This window comes from Schistocerca serialis, chromosome 4, assembly GCF_023864345.2.
Source record: "Schistocerca serialis cubense isolate TAMUIC-IGC-003099 chromosome 4, iqSchSeri2.2, whole genome shotgun sequence".
Classification (NCBI taxonomy): Eukaryota; Metazoa; Arthropoda; class Insecta; order Orthoptera; family Acrididae; genus Schistocerca; species Schistocerca serialis.
Genome location: NC_064641.1, coordinates 409,379,049 through 409,400,622, shown reverse-complemented (window position 1 = coordinate 409,400,622; position 21,574 = coordinate 409,379,049). Strand labels below are relative to the sequence as shown.

At 36.3% G+C, this 21,574-nt stretch overlaps 1 protein-coding gene across 1 annotated transcript in view; it reads left to right on the top strand.

Moving 5' to 3' along the window:
* The window catches only part of LOC126474495 (zinc carboxypeptidase-like), a 72,198-nt gene that overhangs the window by 37,102 nt on the left and 13,522 nt on the right, over positions 1-21,574 (top strand). Inside the window, exon 4 of the mRNA XM_050101965.1 lies at positions 1,663-1,807. Within this exon, the coding sequence (XP_049957922.1) occupies positions 1,663-1,807 (145 nt within the window). The remainder of the gene's footprint in view (positions 1-1,662; positions 1,808-21,574) is intronic.

Genomic DNA, 21,574 nt, shown 5'->3' with positions numbered 1-21,574 from the left:
ACTCAGTGCAATGCTTTGATATATCTACAGACTCAAATGGAATTTTTCACATATATGGTCATTCCCCCACTCCCCAAAGAACTCCTTGTAAAAAGGCCAGCTAATTTGTATTCTTGCAAAACAATCCTTTGAATTGTCACATTATTTAAGTGGTGCCCTCATATATCAATAATGTCAGAGTTACATCTATAAGCAGTTCACTATCTTTATCTCTAATACCTCTTAAGTTTTGATGAAATATGCTAATTCCTTCACTACTTGGATATTTGACCCTCTTTGAAGGTGATTTCTTTGTTAGCGAGATTTCCCTTAAGCTGTGATAGCTATTAGCAGACATACATCTAAAAAGGGTGCAGCTCCAACAACAAGTTTTGCAGAATTTTCCCATGAGTTTTCCCACCACCGACCACTACACTGACACCTATAATCTTTGCCATCCATCCATTCCCAAATCTATTGCGGTGCAGGTCGTGCGTAGTGAAACCTGATCTATTGGTTGACTCATCTGGCAACACTACCCTGAAAGCCATGCCCTCCAGCATCAGTGCATTCTCAAGCCCCATGTTAACATGCCTAACAGCAGCATTAAGGTGAGGCCGATCATGACAGTGAAACAGTTGCGCGAAGTGCACGTTTGCAGCATCAGCTTCAGTAGGTATCTTTTCCAGGTCACCTTCAACATCATACTCTCTGTCCCTGTTCAGACTACTCCCAGCTACACCCACAATCACTACCTGTTCGTCTTTCTAAAATTCCTACATAATTCCGATAAGTTAAGTCACCTGAGCTAAACACACACTAGGCTTCACAATGCTGGTGACCTGGCGCTCACTCCTCAACACTTCCTGCAACTGCTCGTCTACACCTCCGCAATGTGAACTACCTATCAACATAACCTTCTTCTTTCTCTTTGAAACTGCAACTGTCTTAGTGTCCTTAAATGCTGAAGTCTGTTGCGTGTTTCATACAGGCTCCTGTCCACTAAGCTCTGACATATGGTTAAATCTATTGGTGATGCGCAAAGTACAGCTATCCCAGTATCTCCTCCTCCTGGTTGCCTTCCTACAAACTGCCCCAGCGCCCTTCTCCCTCTTCATACCATCTAACTCCTTCTCTACATTTTTTAACTGAACCTGAAGGGCCCAGATCTTAAGCCCATAGTACTCTATTAATTTATTTCTGATACTCAATATGCATTTCCAGGAGATGATCTCTATCTCGCTAGAGTACCTAGAGTCCCCACTGTTCCCCCCCCCCCCCCTCCCCAATGAAATTACTACTCACAAACTTACGACAAAGCCCTCACTTCTCAATCAGGGTAAAATGTTAACAATTGCTGAAAAAACTAATCATCTATGTTACCTGCATTCAATTACTACAGTAGAATGAGTTAAAGAAGTAACAATTGTGATCTCGAATTTCGCTCTTTACTAAGAGAGAAACTACTTCTTTTAACACTACTAAACCACAGCTAATACCGGTACCACAAAAACTTCACACAATTTCTTGTTTAAAACCAAAAATTCAAGTGTCAACTGGAAAACTCAATGAAACTGTACACAGTGAACAGAAGTTTTTACCGATATATTTCACTAGAAACAGCGAGAAACACCGGTGGAAAACTACCGTGCATCGCACACTAATCACTCACTTGACTTATAGATCCACGGATGGCTGAACTCTCTGTCAGAGACATACCCAGACGTTGTGACGCCGATAGTTGGAGGATCCAGTTACGAAGGCCGAGAGATCCTTGGTGTGAACATCACCTTCGCACCAGGCAACCCTGTCGTTGTCGTTGAGGGAGGTATGTAAAAAGGAACTTCACACCAGTACTTAGTGTTGCAAAACGATGCGCCATAAATCGCTTTAAAGAATGGCTCTACTATGGTGCAAGAGTAGAAGAACTGCAGAGCGAGTGTTTACACATAATCGTCCACATGAATAGTATTAAATTAACTTATAGTAGGTTAATTATAGTTGATCTAGTCCTTTATTATGAGCACTAATTTTATTATCAAGAAATATCAGTGCATTGTAAACTAAAATGTTAACATCAGCTTTTCATACTCTGTTGGAACCTGCGTTGTTTCTTCCACTAGAGTATCTGCTCTTAAATACTAAGCTCATTCATTTAATGACGTCCAGATTTCGGTAGTAATTCTAGATAAGCATTCGTTTTGACAGAGGAGTTTGTCTACACAAATTTGAGCCCTTTATCAGGCATTAACTAATAATTAAGAAAATGTTGCAGCAACGCAGTTGTAACCTTTTGCACTTTTCACCACGTTAGCATTACTGACGTCGTTATGGTACTTATGTTCATAACACATTATTATAAAATTATAACAGATTCTTGATACTTCCAAAGTGTTTTCAAATGTTAGATACATTTTTCCACAGCAGTTGTAGCAGTAGATTCTGTCCATATAAAGAGTAAATATATCATGTCATGATGCCACCTCTTTCTTCCTGTAACGTTTGTAACACTGTAACATAAATTGTAATAAAACGGTTTTCTGTCTTCTCATTAAAAACCCTCTCTGACATGTCTTCATATTTTTTTGGAAGTTCCTTGAAATTACTCCTTCAGCGTGATTCAGTACACAATATGTTCCCACAGTTGTAGATGCCAGATATCTTTTATTTTAATTTCTTATTTTTCGTAATTTCTCTGTTTTACCATTTCTGTGGTCTTTATAGTGCATGTTAGATGAACAGCAGTATCATTAACTTTACTTGTACATTTAAGCAATGGAAGACCCATGATATTACAACAATATTATGAAAAGGTTAGATTGTTGCTCACCATGCATTGGAGAAGTTGAATAGCAGATAGGCACAGGAAGACTCTTAAACAAGTAAGCTTTTGGCCGAAAGACTTTCTTTCAAACTAGGCAAAATACAGATTCACATTTATGAAACACAGCTGACACATAGATGATCACTGTCTCAGGTTGCCGACACCAGAGTGGCCTCAGGGAGACAGAGATAGTGATCATGTGTGTGTGTGAGTGGCTTTTGCATGAATATGTGAGAGTATGTTGTGTAATTAGGAAGAAACCTTATTTGCCAAAAGCTTATTTGTTTAAGAGTATTTTCGTTGTTCCTATCTGCGACTCAAGATCTCTGCTGTATGGTGAGTAGCAGTCTATTCCTTTTTTTTTATTTTACGCTTCTTGTTGCGTGGAACCAAATTGTGGAGCATATCTCCAAGGTCATGTAACGTGTCAGTACATGAAATTACAACAGAAAAGTAATAACAGGTAAAATAAAATGTTATGGACCCAAAAACAAGACAATCCGTAAGTATATGTAAACGCAATCAACAATATAACACAGGAATCAGCTTAATTTTTCAAGGAATTCGTCGACAAAATAGAACCAGTGACCCTTGAGGATCGTCTTCAGTGTAAATTTCAAAGCACGTGGATTACTGCTAAGATTTTTTAATTCTTGTGGTAGTTTCTGGAAACGGATGCAGCAGTATACTGCATGCCTCTGTGTACAAGAGTCAAGAAAGTGCAATCCAAATGCAGATTGGCTTTCTGCCTAGTATTAACTGAGTGAAAGCTTTTAATTCTTGGGAATAAGATGAAATTTTAACAAAAAATGGCAGTAAACAATATACTGGGTGATCAAAAAGTCAGTATAAATTTGAAAACTGAATAAATCACTGAATAATGTAGATAGAGAGGTACAAATTGGCACACATGCTTGGTTTATTAGAACCAAAAAAATAAAAACGTTCAAAAATGTCTGACAGATGGCGCTTCATCAGATCAGAATAGCAATAATTAGCATAAGAAAGTAAGACAAAGCAAATATGATGTTCTTTACAGGAAATGTTCAATATGTTCACCATCATTCCTCAACAATAGCTGTAGTTGGGGAATAATGTTGTGAACAGCACTGTGAAGCATGTCTGGAGTTATGGTGAGGCATTGGTGTCGGATGTTGTCTTTCAGCATCCCTAGAGATGTCGGTCGATCACGATACACCTGCGACTTTAGGTAACCCCAAAGCCAATAATGGCATGGACGGAGGTCTGGGGACCTGAGAGCCCAAGCATGACGAAAGTGGCGGCTGAGCACACGATCGTCACCAAATGACGCACGTAAGAGATCTTTCACGCATCTAGTAATACTTCGTTTTTCTTTTTTTTTTTGTTCTAATAAAACCCCATGTCATTCCAAGCATGTGTGTCAATTTTTACCTGTCTATCTACATTATTCCGTGGTTTATTAAGTTTCCAAATTTATACTGACTTTTTGATCACCCAGTATATATAGATAGGCCAATATCAGAATACCCAATCTAATGAAGAGGGGTCGACAAGAGGTTCGTCATCTTACACCACGTACTGCCCCAACCGATGTTTCTGAGCTAAAAATATCTTTTGCGACTGGGAAGGGCTACCCTAAAATAGTATAATAACATATGCATCAAGCGATTGAAAATAACTGAAGTAGACTACTTTTCGTATCGAACTATCACTTACTTCAGACATCATCCAAATAGTAAAAATGCCAGCATTAAGTCTCTGAACGAGATCCTGAATGTGGCCTTCCCATGGCAGTCTATCATGACACATATAAATTTGACCTGTTCAGATTCACTAATCATACGCCCTTTCTGTGCAATTAAAACGTCAAGTTTTGCTGAATTATGTGTTAGAAACTGTAAGAACTGAGTCTTACTGTAATTTAGCATTAGTTTATTTTCTGCAGGCCAAGAACTTATATCTTGAACTGCACTATTTGAAACAGTGCCAAAGTTGCACACAACATCCTTTACTGCCAAGCTAGTATCATCAGCAAACAGGAATATTTTAGAATCAACTGTAATTCTATAGGGCGTAAAATGTATGTAAATAAGGAACAGGAGCGGCCCCAGCTCTGCTACCTAGGCCACACCCTATTTGTCCGTGCCCCACTCAGACCCCGCATCATAGCCACTATCAACACTGTCAATAATGACCTTCTGTTGTCTGTAGTTAAAGTAAGAGGTCAACCAGTTGTGAGCTACTCCCTGTATTCCATAATGGTCCAACTACTGGAGCAATATTTTGTAATCAGCACAATCAGACACCTTAGTTAAAGCAAAAAAGATGCCGAGCGTTAGAAACCTTATGTTCAATCCATCCAGTACCTCACACAGAAAAGAGAATATAGCATTCTGAATTGTCAAACCACTTCTAAACCCGAACTAAATATTTGATAGCAATTGTGTGAAGTAAAATGATTAATTATCCTTACTACACAGTCTTTTCAATAACTTTAGCAAACGCTGATAGTATACAAATAGGTATCCATATGACAATGTAGTATCCTTACTGGCTACATCTGCTTGGGTACTGATTTCTAATTCTATTGATGCCTAAAATTTTCTGCATCTCTCATTCACTTCCAGCTTTTCCTGGTTCAGACTCTATGGTTTATCTGCATACCCAGTACGCTTTTTTCATTTTCTTTACGAAATTCCTACAAACTTTACAGATATTGAACAGCCCCCCCCTCCAGCTTCCCTTTCAAACAAAGTCTTTCAAATCAACAGTATGGTTGCAGGAACAGAACTTCGTCAGCAAGTTTATTGTTGTCAGAACTGGTAAATGTAGATCAGCATCTATGCACTTATAGACACCAAAAGCAAGTAAAAGTGCTGTCACAACCGAGCAGTTAATAACTGAAATTACATTTTTCTCAGGATAATTCTGTGCTGTTTATTTTTGTTATCCTCATTCTACATTAAATTATAAATATTTGCATTTATTACTTCTGATCCCTATATTTTGTTGTATTTCTAAACACTTACACTCTAATCCAAGTAGTAGCCAATCAGTACTATTTATTTTATCATTTGCCAATTGAATTTACCTTCGTGAATGTTCGACACTTTTCTGAAGTACAGATGGCATACTGATCTCCTTGCAAAGTGTTTAAATAGGATACCTTTCGAGGTGCCCTAGCCATACAATAAATATGTGCAACAAATGACTCCACATTGGTCATGTAATGCTTCTATAATCAACCACCAAGTGCTACATATTTCAGGTATCATGTGTAATTAACTTACTACTGTATAGCGATACACTAAATATGGAAAACAAGTGATTCCACATTGTTCACGTTTTGTTCCTCTAATCAACCGCCAACTGCAGCATATTTCAAGCATCATGTCTATTTTACTGCATATTAGCTTACTGGGGTAACGCCAGAGTATTTGTGAAAACAAATAATTAGAGCATGGCATGGCTAGACAACAAATGAAGATCTACAAGAACTCCAGTAAACACAAAGTGCAAGAATTCCAGCACACATATACAGAAATTCTGTTCAAATAAAATAATTGTTTGTTTGGGATCACATAGGTAACATGAAAGTCCTGATGTTTCCATGTTTTTACTCTTAAACAAAAAGAAGAACCCAAATTAATGTAGGCTTTTATAAAAAGTATTAAGTGGGTATGTTGAGCGCACTTGGCATATTTTTATTGCATAATCTTTTCAATTATTTAATTGAATTAGTTATACATCGTTTCCTTTTGGCCTTTATCCCACTTCAACGTGAGGTCAGTCCTGTTACTACAGATTTGGCAGTGTTGGTGTCAGAGGGTGGCCAGATGCCCTTCTGGTCACCACCCTGTACCCCTGGGACAGAAGTAGTGTTCCCCAGCTGTCTGTGTCTAGTGTAAGCCATGAAATAGTGCAATCGTTTTCAAATGAGTGCGAGTCATGTAACTGAAGTGAGACATGGGAACCAGCCTGGTATTCACCAAGTGGGATGTGGAAAACCACCTAAAAGCCAAACCTAGGCTTGCCAGCACACTGGCCCTCATCGTTAATCTGCTAGGTGGATTCAATCAAGGGCCAGCACACCTACCTGAGCGCATTAGCGCTCTCGGCTAACCTGATGGGTGACATAACAACATGATTAATTAAATTAATTTTTAAGAAAGTTAATGCAATAAAAAATGACAAGTGCATAGAAAAATACAACCCAATATTGTGTGCACTATAATTAATTTAAAAAAATTAGCAAAGTTATTCATTCTTACTTGAAACCCACATAGAATAAAATAAAGCTTTAGTCGAAAATAACGGACATTTTGAGCACACTAAAAATTACAAAATTTGATTAAAATCTCTATAGAGTGAAATAAAATTTAAGTTGATAATGTTAGGCATTTTGAGTGCACTAGAATTAATTTTAAAAAATTATGGACATTTTATCATTCTTAATTAAAATCTCTATAGGATAAAATAAAATTTTAGCTGAAAATAATAAGCATTTTAGTGCACTAGAATTAATTTTAAAAAAATAATATGAGTCACAAAGTTAGAAAAATTCGAAATCATTAATTTCATTATGATTGTTTACTCCTTTATATACAGTTAACAAAATTTTAGTTTAGTTTTAAAGCTTCTTGGTGCCTGGTGGGGTTTTTCCGTCATAGTATTCCTCAGTTTTTTTTTTTTTTTTTTTGCTGAATGTCGCTGTTGGTCTGTAACTTGGATGCTAACCATCGCCCACTCATCTTCATCTTCTGGTTACGTCTTGGCAGCAGCTTGTGTAGATTGTAGAGCTGTTGATGGCAGATGTCCTCATCTTCTTCTAGATGGGCTTGAGCAGTGGATGAGAATAGCACATGACAACAGTTCTGGCTATTTAGCTGTTCCCTGCAGGGTATGGAAATAATGTTCACAACTTATATATAGTTGGTATTGGAGGAACAAAGTTGATTTGAGAACAATAATGAGACATCTACTAGCAGTTTCCTGAACCAGCTCTAGCAGCTAATTTCATCCAGGAAATTATGGTTTGATAGCACAGAGCAGCCTTTTGGCTGTACCAGATAACAACTTCAGTCAGCTGTGAGGCACGCAACAGCAGGAGCTATGCAATATATCACACCAGCAGACATCCACAAGCAGTACCAGCAGAACAGATCGATTTTCGTAATTTTTCAGCCAAATATTAACTGATATTGAAACACAAAGTGCTAACATAAGCTATATGAATAGAGCTATACAGAAAAATACAATGAATATCATTTACTAAATGAAATTTTTCAATAAATATTCTGTGTTGAGTGTCCCATGTAAATTTTTCTTAGTGTACATGACTATATAGAAAAGAGTGTCCTTTGGTACCTTATTGTTAACTTGATCATCATCTTTTGAATTATAATAGTATATTATCCAAGTGTTCTGTTAATCACATATACATAATTTTTTGCAAAATTGTAATTGTTTATATCAACATCTCCTTTCAGGTGAGTAATTCGTTTTAAATAAACAAAAGGGTTATAGCTTTCAAATAATTATCTGATGGTTCTGAATTCCATGATTCTTGAGGAAATATTTCGTTTCTTCCACCTTTTAAATATAGAAACAAAGAAGGTTCAGAATGGACGAACCATGATGGAGGATTTCTTCCTTTATTATTGGCAGTATTGCTGTATCTATTGACTACTGGTTCAGTAGCATGTCGAGCAACTTGTATTGCAAAAGCAGTAACACACAAGAAAAATCGTGATACAGGATTAGAAGATCTAAAAGAGGGCATATTTTAGCGATGGAGAAGTAAGCTTGAATAAAACAAACTGCAGAACAATAATTCATATATATCCAAATGCATTAAGCAATTTTGATATAGAAAATCTTGCTAAGCAATTAAAAACCAGATACTTGTATGGTATTTTTGTGACTATGAATTACATATTCATTCTAGAGAATATGAACCTGAAACAGTCAATTTAGATACCTCTGGTCATTCTGGCTCATACTAGATCTGTTATTACAAGAATAAAGATAAAAAGCTTGTGTTTGATTCATTTGGAAGAAAAATTCTAAAGATGTGCCTAAATACCTTGGCTCAAATAAGTTACACTATTACAACGAAAATACAAAAATTTTGATGAAGGTATTTGAGGCTATTTGGATGTACTTGTTCTGAATATAATTTTAAGTTTATTGATGTTTTGAATTTGATAAATGGACATTGTTGGAACTAAGGTGAGATCAGTGACCAAATAAACTTAGAAAAAATAAAAAAACTTTCGAATCAAAAACCAAAGATTTTGAATCCAACATTAAGAAAAGAAATAAATTCAAAAACAAAAAGTTTAATTAAGCATTTCAGCAACAGTTTAATATGTGTGCAGAATTAAAATCATTAGTATACAGAAAAATAAACAGTGTGATTAAACAATTCCAAAAGTGATACCAGTACCATTTTAAAGCATCTACAAGTTGTATTGATTTTAGGGCTAGCTGTGATGGAGTTACCAAACAATATTTAGAAAATGAGTCTGCATCAGCTACAGCAGACTTTGTGCAGCTATCACTCACTCTAGCAAGCAGATTATTCTGCAACTAAACACTCTTGATATAAATCCTGAATAAAAAAATTTTCTAACACATTTCAATGAATTAGATACAATTTATGATAATTCTATAGAAGACAATCATGAAAAGATACAGAACATCAATATAGTTCTTAATTATGCTTTAGATAGATGTGGTGTGCTAAAAAGTAAGGTATATGATAAACAAATAGCTGAATTTACTTTTATGGCAAGTGCTGAAAAGATAACACTTAGTGACGAGCATGTATTCACCCGTAAAGAAGTTGTTTTATTGGTAAAACACTTTACCATATTAATATTTTGTTAAATGTGTTTGATAATCTGTATCAAATAGCCACTGATATGTACCCAAGAAAAATATTACATAAATCAAACTTTCTAGCTGTAAAATTGAAAGATAAAGTTAAAATGGTTTCAATAAATTCAAAATTTTGGTGATATTTAATCTTATACAAATGAATAACCTTTCAGACAATCATATTTCATGCCTAAAATGTAAAACATTTACCAGTACACACCGTCAAAATAGAACAACAACAGAAAATGGAACACAAAGAGTTGATGTAATTTGTTAAATATGTAAAACTAATACTGATAGCTCTCAATATTCCACCATAATCGAGTCCATCAACAAGAGGTGACAAATATGAGGTAGCCAAAGAGGTGGAAACATGAGTTCTACCATGTTAAGACTGCTTGGTAGCTACAACAGGAAAACACAATTAATTAGCAGGAGTACAAAACAGGAAAGTATTTATTACTTAACTTTGCTGTAGTCCATGATCAGTTTGTTGACAATTATAGAAGATGCTACTAGACTAAGTGTCTGTAGAATGACATAATTTACAAGTGACAAATCTTACAGTGACGAATTAATCTCTCTGATGAATTTGAAGGCTAACTTGGAACAGAGCTACAAAGACTTGGTGGAAGCAATGACTGAGCTGCAGACGAAGACTAACATCGGCGCTGGCTGACCACTAAGTGTGGCTACAAACTGTAGACTGGCACAGCTGCACTTCTGTTGCACATGAAGTGGCCTAACAGTGCCTCACAGTGAGCATAAGTACTGTGACTGGTTGTGTACTCTTTGGCTAACACAGCCATTCTTCTGTTCCGTTTATCGAGAGAATCGTATCTGGGGGTCGATATCTCGGGCAGCAGTGTGGTTGTGTGAATGATTACATCACAGAAACATCTCAGTTCTAATATCCGTGAAGAACTAGTTAATGAGTTACATGAACCAATGAGAAAAAATTTTAAAATAAGACATGTTGGCTCATTTGGTATAGATGATTTATGGCAAATGGATCTACTAGAAATGTTCTGGTAAACTGAAAGGCATTTCGAAAATAAATAAAGGATTTAAATATTTATTAACTGTTTTCAGTGTTTTTTTTCCACATATGCTGCTCTATTCCAGTTAAAAATAAAACATAAAACACTTGCCAGTCACATGGAGCAATACTCTCAGTATCCTATATAGGGCAGAGTGGAAAATGTCCTCCACAGACTTAGGTGGCTGACATAAAGATGACTGGCAGGTGTTCAGTCCAAATATCGTGGTGTGAAGTTCATAACTGGCAGCAATCCCAAAATCTCTTTCAACAATGGTAAATAATTCTATACTAAGGAATTTCAGTAACTGATGAAAACTTGTAATATTAATCATCATCAGCTTTTACTGAATTAGAAGTCTCTGTTGTAGAAGGATTTCATAGAACACTTAAAGCAGCAACGTGGAAAAAAATTGCTCCATAAGGTAATTATGAATGGATGAACTAGTTGAAAAATTGGTTAATGAATACAATAATGCAAAAAATTTGACAATAAAATGAAGAGAGTAGAAGTTAATGAAATAAATTATAAACCAAGCATGTCCACAGCTAATGATAAACCTAAATATAAAGTTGGCAGTAACGTTAATATCAGCAAACTTAAAGGAATTTTGAAGAAAGTTATGCAGCTAACTGGTCAATAGAAATTTTCGAAACTAATGATGTTATTCATTATAATCGAATCACATAAATTAAAGGCATTCGATGGAGCAGAAATAAAAGGAAATTTTTGTGAGTATGAACTATGGAAGACAAAATATCGAGATGTATTTCTAGCTGAGAAAGCCTTACAGAATAAAGGAGATAACGTATATGTCAAATGGCTGGGATTTGATAATTTACATAAAGTTGGGTTGGTAAGGATAATGGCTTCTCCTTTTTTAGCTGATTAATTTAAAGAATATAAACCAGATGCAAAGTAAAGTGTGTTTAAGCTGTTGCAGATTTGTTACTACAGACTACTATCATTATCAATTAACATAAATATTTCTTTATTTTCATTCTAAATATCAAAAACACTATTATCCATATTCTTTTTATTTAATTTATTTTATTTTCTGAAATAAGGCCAAATATTACTATTTTTTGAGTAATCGGTCTTTTGACTGGTTTGATGTGGCCCACCAAGAATTCCTCTCGAGTGTAAACCTCTTCATCTCAGAGTAGCACTTGCAACCTACATCCACAATTATAAGCTGGATGATTTCCAATCTCTGTCTTCCTCTAGAGTTTTTGCCCTTTACAACTCCCTGTAGTACCATCTAAGTCACTCCACGATCTCTTAACAGATGTCCTATCATCCCGCCCCTTCTCCTTGTCAGTGTTTTCCACATATTCCTCAGTCCATATTCTCTGCTCATTAGACTGTTCGTTCCATTCCCAGATCTTGTAATTCTTCTTCACTTTCACTCAGATGGCAATGTCACCAGCATATCATTGATATCCTTTCCCCTTGAGTTTTAATTCCACTCTTGAACCTTCCTTTCATTTCTATCATTGCTTCTTCGATACAGAAACTGAACAGGAGAAGTAAAGACTACATCCCTGTCTTACAACCTTTTTATTCTGAGCACTTCGTTCTTCATCGTTCACTCTTATTATCCCCTCTTGGCTCTTGTGCATGTTGTATATTACACATCTCTCTCTATAGCGCTTACAACATATTTTTATCAGAATTTCGAACACCGTGAATCATTTTACATAATCAAAAGCTATTTCCAGGTCAACATGTCCCATGAATGGGTCTTGATTTTTCGTTAGTCTTGCTTCCATTATCAACCTCAATGTAAGAATTGCTTTCCTAAAGCCAAACTGATAGTCACCTCACACATCCTCAATTTCCTTTTCCATTCTTCTGTATCTTATATTTTCAGCAACTTCGACGAATAAGCTTTTAAGCTAATTGTGGGATAATTCTCACACTTGTGAGGTCTTGTAGTCTTCACAATTTTGTAGGTGATCTTTTTCTGAAAGTCAGATGATATGCCGCCATACTAATACTTTCTACACATCAACATGAATAGTCGTTTTGTTGCCATTTCCTCCAATGATTTTAGAAATTCTGATGGATTGTTATCTATCCCTTCTGCATTATTTGATCTTAAGTCCTCCAAAGCTCTTTTAAATTCTGATTCTAATACTGTATCACTTATCTCTTCTAAATCGACTACTGTGTTTTCTCCTATCACATCAGACAAATTTTCCCCCTCATGCCTTCTGCGTAGTCTTGCCACATATCTGCTCTCTTATCTGCATTTAACAGTAGAATTCCCTTTACATTTTTAATGTTACCACCATTGTTTTTAATTTCACCGAAAGCTGTTTTGATTTTTCTATATGCTGAGGCAGTCCTTCTGACAGTCATTTCTTTTTCAGTTTCTTAATATTTCTCATGTGGCCATTTCTTCTTAGCTCCCTGCAGTTCCTATTTATTTCATTTCTCTGCGATTTGTATTTATGTACAGCTGAATTTGCCTGAACATTTTGTACTTCCTCCTTTCGTCGATAAACTTAAGTATTTCTTCTGTTACCCATGGTTTCTTTGCTGTCACCTTATTTGTACCTATGTTTTCCTTTCCAGCTTCTGTGACTGGCCATTCTAGAGATCCTCATTCCGCTACAACTGTACTGCTTACTAAGCTACTCCATAGTCCTGTTTCTGAAGCCTTAGAAAACTTCAAACTTATCTCATAGTTCCTTAGTACTTTTGTATCCCATTTCTTTGTGTACTGATTCTTCCTGACTAATCTCTTAAACTTCAGCCTACTCTTGATAACTACTACATTGCGACTGGAGTCTACATCTGCTCCTGTGTATGCCTTGCAATCTAGTGTCTTATTTCAGAATCTCTGTCTGACCATGATGTAATCTAACTAAAATCTCCCTGTAACTCTCATCCTTTCCCAAGTATACCTCTTCCTCCTGTGATTCTTGAACAGAGTAATCGCTAATAGTAGCTTAAATTCCGGAATGAAATTTTTACTCTGCAGCAGAGTGTGCGCTGATATGAAACTTCCTGGCAGATTAAAACTGTGTGCCAGACCGAGATTCGAACTCGGGACCTTTGTCTTTCTCGGGCAAGTACTCTACCAACTGAACTACCCAAGCATTATTCACGCCCCATCCTCACAGCTCTAATTCCGCCAGTACCTCGTCTCCTACGTTCTAAACTTCGCAGAAGCTCTCCTGCATACCTTGCACAACTACCACTCCTGGAAGAAAGGCAAAGGTCCAGATTTCGAGTCTCGGTCCAGCACACAGTTTTAATCTGCCAGGAAGCTTCACTAGCTTAAGTTTATTACAGAACGCTATTAGCCTTTCTCCTCTTTCGTTCCTTGTCCCAAGCCAATATTCTCCTGCAACCTTTTGTTTTTCCTCCTTCCCCTACAACTGCATTCCAGTCCCCCATGACTATTACATTTTCATCTCACTTTCAATATCCTCATACACTTTCTTTGTCGCTTCAACTTCAAATTGTGAAGTTGGCATGTATGCCTAAACTATCCTTGTAGATGTTGACGTGTTGTCGATTCTGATAAGAACAACCCTATCACTGAACTGTTCCCAGTAATGCATTTTCTGCCTACATTCCTATTCATAACGATTTCTACTCCTGTTTTACTATTTCCTGCTTCTGTACTTATCTGACCAGAAATACTTGTCTTCTTTCCACTTCACTTAAGTGACCCCTACTATCTCTGTGTTTAGCCTTTGCATTTCCATTTTCAAATTTTCTAGATTTCCCGCAACGTTCAAGCTTCTGACATTCCATGCCCTGACTAGGGAGGCATTATCCTTTCATTGGTTGTTGAATACATTTCTCGTGCTGACCTTCCCCTTGCAGTCCCCTCCCAGAGATTCGCAGGACTATTCCAGAATCTTTTGCCAATGAAGAGGTCGTGATGACACTTTTTCAATTACAGGCTACATGTCCTGTGGATACATGTTATGTGTGTTGTATGCAGTGGTTTCCACTACCTTCTGCATCCTCAAGCCATTCATCATTGCTGGTTCTCGCATCTTTAGGGCTAGTTACTCATCACAAAAACAAGAGAGTGCCCTGAACCTCTGTCCACTCCTCTGCTCTCTTTGACAGGGACGTTGGAAGCGTGGGGGTGATTTCTTATGCTGGAAGTAGTAGCTTTGGAAGCTGGGACCGATTTTTCCATTACTAATCAAAGTCACTACCCCTAGACCACAGGTGCTACCTAGATATTGTATTGTTGTTGTTGTTGTTGTTGTGGTCTTCAGTCCTGAGACTGGTTTGATGTAGCTCTCCATGCTACTCTATCCTGTGCAAGCTTTTTCATCTCCCAGTACCTACTGCAGCCTACATCCTTCTGAATCTGCTTAGTGTATTCATCTCTTGGTCTCCCTCTACGAATTTTTCCCTCCACGCTGCCCTCTAATACTAAATTGGTGATCCCTCTATGTCTCAGAGCATGTCCTACCAACCGATCCCTTCTTCTAATCAAGTAGCGCCACAAGCTCCTCTTCTCCCCAGTACTATTCAATACCTCCTCATTAGTTATGTGATCTACCCATCTAATCTTCAGCATTCTTCTGTAGCACCACATTTCGAAAGCTTCTATTCTCTTTTTGTCTAAACTATTTATAGTCCACGTTTCACTTCCATACATGGCTACACTCCATACAAATACTTTCAGAAACGACTTCCAGACATTTAAATCTATACTCGATGTTAACAAATTTTTCTTCTTCAGAAACGCTTTCCTTGTCATTGTCAGTCTACATTTTATATCCTCTCTACTTTGACCATCATCAGGTATTTTACTCTCCAAATAGAAAAACTCGTTTATTACTTTAAGTGTCTCATTTCCTAATCTAATTCCCTCAGCATCACCTGACTTAATTCGACTACATTCCATGATCCTCGTTTGGTTTTGTTGATGTTCATCTTATCCTCCTTTCAAGACTGTCCATTCCGTTCAACTGCTCTTCCAAGTCCTTTGCTGTCTCTGACATAATTACAATGTCATCGGGGAACTTCAAAGTTTTTATTTCTTCTCCATGGATTTTAATACCTACTCCGAATTTTTCTTTCGTTTCCTTTACTGCTTGCTCAATATACAGATTGAATAACATCAGGGAGAGGCTACAATCCTGCCTCACTCCCTTCCTAACCACTCCTTCCCTTTCATGCCCCTCGACTCTTATAACGGCCATCTGGTTTCTGTACAAATTGTAAATAGCCTTTTGCTCCCTGTATTTTACCCCTGCCACCTTTAGAATTTCAAAGAAAGTGTGCCAGTCAACATTGTCAAAAGCTGTCTCTAAGTCTACAAATGCTAGAAACGTAGGTTTGCCTTTCCTTAATCTTTCTTCTAAGATAAGTCGTAGGGTCAGTATTGCCTCACGTGTTCCATCATTTCTACGGAATCCAAACTGATTTTCCCCGAGGTCGGCTTATATCATTTTTTCCATTCATCTGTAAAGAATTCGCGTTAGTATTTTGCAGCTGTGACTCATTAAACTGATAGTTCGGTAATTTTCACATCTGTCAACACCTGCTTTCTTTGGGATTGGAATTATTATATTCTTCTTGAAGTCTGAGGGTATTTCGCCTGTCTCATACATCTTGCTCACCAGATAGTAGAGTTTTGTCAGGACTGGCTCTCCCAAGGCTGTGAGTAGTTCTAATGGAATGTTGTCTACTCTGGGGGCCTTGTTTCGACTCAGGTCCTTCAGTGCTCTGTGAAACTCTTCACGCAGTATCGTATCTCCCGTTTCATCTTCATCTACATCCTCTTCCACTTCCATAATATTGTCCGCAAGTTCATCGCCCTTGTATAGACCGTCTATATACTCCATCCACCTCTCTGCTTTCCCTTCTTTGCATTGAACTGGGTTTCCATCAAAGCTCTTGATATTCATGCAAGTGGTTCTCCTTTCTCCAAAGCTTTGATTTTTCCTGTTGGTAGTATCTATCTTACCCCTCGTGAGATAAGCCTCTATATCCGTACATTTGTCCTCTAGCCATCCCTGATTAGCCATTTTGCACTTCCTGTAGATACCATTTTTGAGACGTTTGTATTCCTTTCTGACTGCTTCATTGATGGCATTTTTATATTTTCACCTATCATCAATTAAATTCAATACTTCTTCTTTTACCCAAGGGTTTCTACTAGCCCTCGTCATTTTACCTATTTGATCCTCTGCTGGCTTCACTATTTCATCCCTTAAAGCTACCCATTCTTCTTCTACTGTATTTCTTTCCTTCATTCCTGTCAATTGTTCCCTTATGCACTCCCCGAAACTCTGTACAACCTCTGGTTCTTTCCGTTTATCCAGATCCCATCTCCTTAAATACCCATCTTTTTGCAGTTTCTTCAGTTTTATTCTACAGTTCATAACCAATAGATTGTGGTCAAAATCCACATCTGCCCCTGAAAATGCCGTACAATTTAAAACCTGGTTCCTAAACCTCTGTCTTACCATTATATAATCTGATACATTCTAGTATCTGTAGGGTTCTTCCATGTATACAACCTTCTTTCATGATTCTTGAACCAAGTGTTAGCTATAATTAAGTTATGCTCTTAGCAGAATTCTACCAGGCGGCTTCCTCTTTCATTTCTTAGCCCCAATCCATATTCACCTACTATGTTTCCTTCTCTCCCTTTTCCTGCTCTCGAATTTCAGTCACCCATGACTCTTAAATTTTCGTCTCCCTTCACTACCTGAATAGTTTCCTTTATCTCATCATACATTTCATCAATTTTTTCGTCATCTGCAGAGGTGGTTGGCATATAAACTTGTACTACTGTGGGAGGCGTGGGTTTCGTGTCTATCTTGGCCACAGTAATGCGTTCGCTATGCTGTTTGCAGTAACTTACCTACACTCCTCTTTTTTTTATTCACTATTAAACCTACTCTTGCATTACCCTTATTTAATTTTGTATTCATTAACCTGTATTCACCTGACCAAAAGTCTTGTTCCTCCTGCCACCGAACTTCACTAATTCCCACTATATCTAACTTCAACCTATCCATTTCCCTTTTTAAATTTTCTAACCTACCTGCCCGATTAAGGGATGTGACATTCCACGCTCCGATCCGTAGAACGCCAGTTTTCTTTCCCCTGATAACGACATCCTCCTGAGTAGTCCCCGCCCGGAGATCCGAATGGGGGCCTATTTTACCTCCAGAATATTTTAGCAAAGAGGATGCCATCGTCATTTAATCATACAGTTAAACCTTCATGCCCTCAGGAAAAATTACGGCTGTAGTTACCCTTTGCTTTCAGCCATTCACAGTAACAGAACAGCAAGGCCATTTTGGTTAATGTTACAAGGCCAGATTAGTCAATCATCCAGACTCTTTCCCCTGCAACTACTGAAGAGGCTGCTGCCCCTCTTCAGGAACCACACGTTTGTCTGACCTCTCAACAGATACTCCTCCATTGTAGTTGCACCTACAGTATGGCTATCTGTATCGTTGAGGCAGGCAAGCCTCCCCACTAATGGCAAGGTTCTATGGTTCATGGGGGGAGGAGATATTGTATTACGTTTTGTAATTGATTAGGTGAGTGATTCGTGCACACATGTATCTCCATAATATATCACTATGTATTTTACGATCTTTTTTCATTGTAAGTTGGACCCAGCTAATTGCAAAGTATCGATATTTTTTCATTGAAACTTAGGGGTGCTCATTCACCACCTCAAAGGGGGGGCAGCGATTCACTGATACCTATATCTCGAAAAACTGGTTAATTAATATTCTTCTTCACCCTTTTTAAAATATTTTAGCATATTTGAAGGAGAAATGAATCACCACCTTGATGTATCAAACAACAACAACAAAAATGTTTTCTAACTAATTTGTGTATGTAAATGTATCATACAATGCACTTTCATGTTTTCTATCTGCATGTTGTCCTGATGATGATACATCCACATTCATATATCAATTAACTGATGAGAATGTGAATAACTGATACAGTCTAAATAGAGAAGAAATACAAAATTTTGTACATTGCTGCACATTCAGAGACTGTGAATAGTTACAGTTGAAAGAAAACAGCCCTCAGTCACTATTTTTAACGAATTAACTTGGTGTCAACACTGCTAGGGTGTCTTCCTCAGAATTTAAATCAAAGAATGGTCTATAACATGACCACAGAATTATGACTGCAACCTGCACCACACAAGTAACGAACAGCCCTTAGTGGCTCGCCATCACAGTTTTCTTTATCTTAAATATCTTTGTGACTAATGCCCTTTTGGCATATTTGTTATTTTGTAAATGACATATAAGTACCACCAGTCTTACAAGATGATTCCATACTTATACTCTATGTCATACATTTTTAGTCATGGTTCTGTGACCACATTATAGACCATTCTTTGATTTAAATTCTGAGGAAGACACTCCTAGCAATTTGGAAACCCAGTTAATTCGTTATAAATAGTGACCGAGGGCTGTTATCTTTCAATTGTAGCAAAGAAATATGTATTTTTATAACTACTACAAAAAGAAATGTAAGTTACCTACTATGGTACTTAAAATTTATTTCTAAATATGGATTAGCTTCTGTTAAAATAGTCACAGTGTCCTTACATATTCTCCTCATCATACTTCCCTTAATTGTATATCCTTTAGATAGAAGAACTTTTCTAGTGTTTTTCAATCCACATACATTTTGTAAGGATGTTCTTCATAGATTCCAGAAATAACTGGAGGTAGTTCCTCTCTAGGTAACCATCTAACAAAGTTTTAGTAATTATTTTATTGTTTTCTTTTGTTGTGCTTTCTTCAGTGATGCTAACAGGTTGAATATATTCTGATGATGTTAGAATACTGTCATATAACTTATTTTTAATTTCTTCATTATTGATTTCATGTCTGTGCAGTAATGAATTATTTTCTTTCTGAACATATCTATCTATGTAATCTTTTAAGTCATCAAATTTCATAATGTATGCTCTTTTTACCCACTTCTATTCTATAACACTTGAAAGCAGATTCAGCATCCTCTTCAGTCATTTTTTTTGTTGTTACACTCGTTGCTGTGCACATAACAAAAACTTGTCAGCTCAATGTTCTCCTGTATAGTGTGGAGATAATTTGGATTTGATTAACTTCACCAATTCTGAAGACATTATATTTTTGTAGTTTGTCTGTGATGACTATGTTAGTCTTATAATTTCAGTTCAATTTTAAATATTCAGTTCTATTCTGAATTTTTTTATTTCTATTTTAAATATTTCGTTGTTTTATTGTCTTAGTTTTTCACTTATTGCTTTCTCTTCTTTTAGCTGTATAGCTAGTTGACGTTTTTGTTCTTCTTCTATTTTTAGTTTGTTTCCAAGTTGTTGGGGTTTATTCTACACCTCTTGTATAATCAAAATAGTGAACTAGTATATCCTCAATTGCAATATAGTAAGATTTAATTTCATCAGCAACTTTAGTTCTTATACTCATAACAAGTTTCTTGAAATTTATTGATGTTAAAAGTATCCATGTTCATTATTCAAAGTATTTGCATTATGTTTTTGAATTCATTTTGAATATATTCACATTCTAAAGCTAATTGCACATTGTACAATATTTCAGTATATTCTAGGTTTAACTAAACAAGTTTACTGCTATCATTCACTATTTATTATCTCCACAACACATTTCTAATGTTTAAACCTCCATCATTAGGTGGACATAATTTGTTAGTGTGTGTATTTTTTGTTCCAATTTTTGGAGGAACATGTGGCACTGGCTAGTAGAGAAAACAAAACACTATTTCAGAACATGGATTTGTTTTCCTTTTGAGAAAAAGCTAAACATATATCTAATGGTAAAAATGAAATAAGTAATATAGAGTACCTCCAGTGGTCACAGGTTCCTCTCACTGTCATAGCACATCACATGTATACTGTCATATTTTGTACACAAATGTGGCATCTGGAGGCTTAGGTGCAAAGATCGTATAGCAGAAGAGAAACATTATCACTAAGTACAAAGAATATACATTGTAATAGCATTATTACTGAATAATTATTAAATGATTTTGGAGATTTGTATTTTGAGATGTAGAATACAGTCATTGGATTAAATATTTCAGGTTGGTACAAATCCGATTTTGTCAAGTTAATATAGCTTAAACCTCATACTCATTTATGTAACCAGGTGAAACCTAATAGTTTGCAGATACCACATTTGTTTACAAAATACAACGGTATATATGTGACATGTTATGACAGTGAGAGGAACCTGTTACCACTGTTGGTACTCTATTTTACTAATTTTATTTTTACCCCTATATACAGATTTATTTTTTGTCAAAAGAAACCCAGATTCATGTTCTGAAATAGTGTTTTGTTTTCTCCGCTAGCCACTGCCACAAGTTTCTTAAAAATAATAACGCAAAACACAGATGGAATTTAATGATACTCTAGGTTGTATGTGTTTAAGGACTCGATAAAATTCTTTTTAATTTGTTTTAATTTTTTGGAGGCGAGATTTCCAGCCTCTGAAATTCCAAACTTAGTAAAACAAAAATTTTGTTAGTGCTTGATGCATTCTTTTTTTAAATAATGGAACCCAAATATAATTAAACCAGGTACCTAAATTTGACACATATTTCTTAGGGTTAATGAATTCAAATACATACATCATAAGTGCCTCAGTATTAAATGTACTTGGAACTGGTTCCAAGTAATAGGAAACCATTTCTATTAGATATTTATTTTATTAATAAAATTTTTTACATGTAAATATATTTTACATACTAGTGATAAAATTGACGCTTCCATACCTTCTACCTGTATGTTAGCTTGATAGTGATATATTCACATTCAGAGATCAGTTAACCAATGAGCATATGAATTACTTACACAATCTAAACTGAG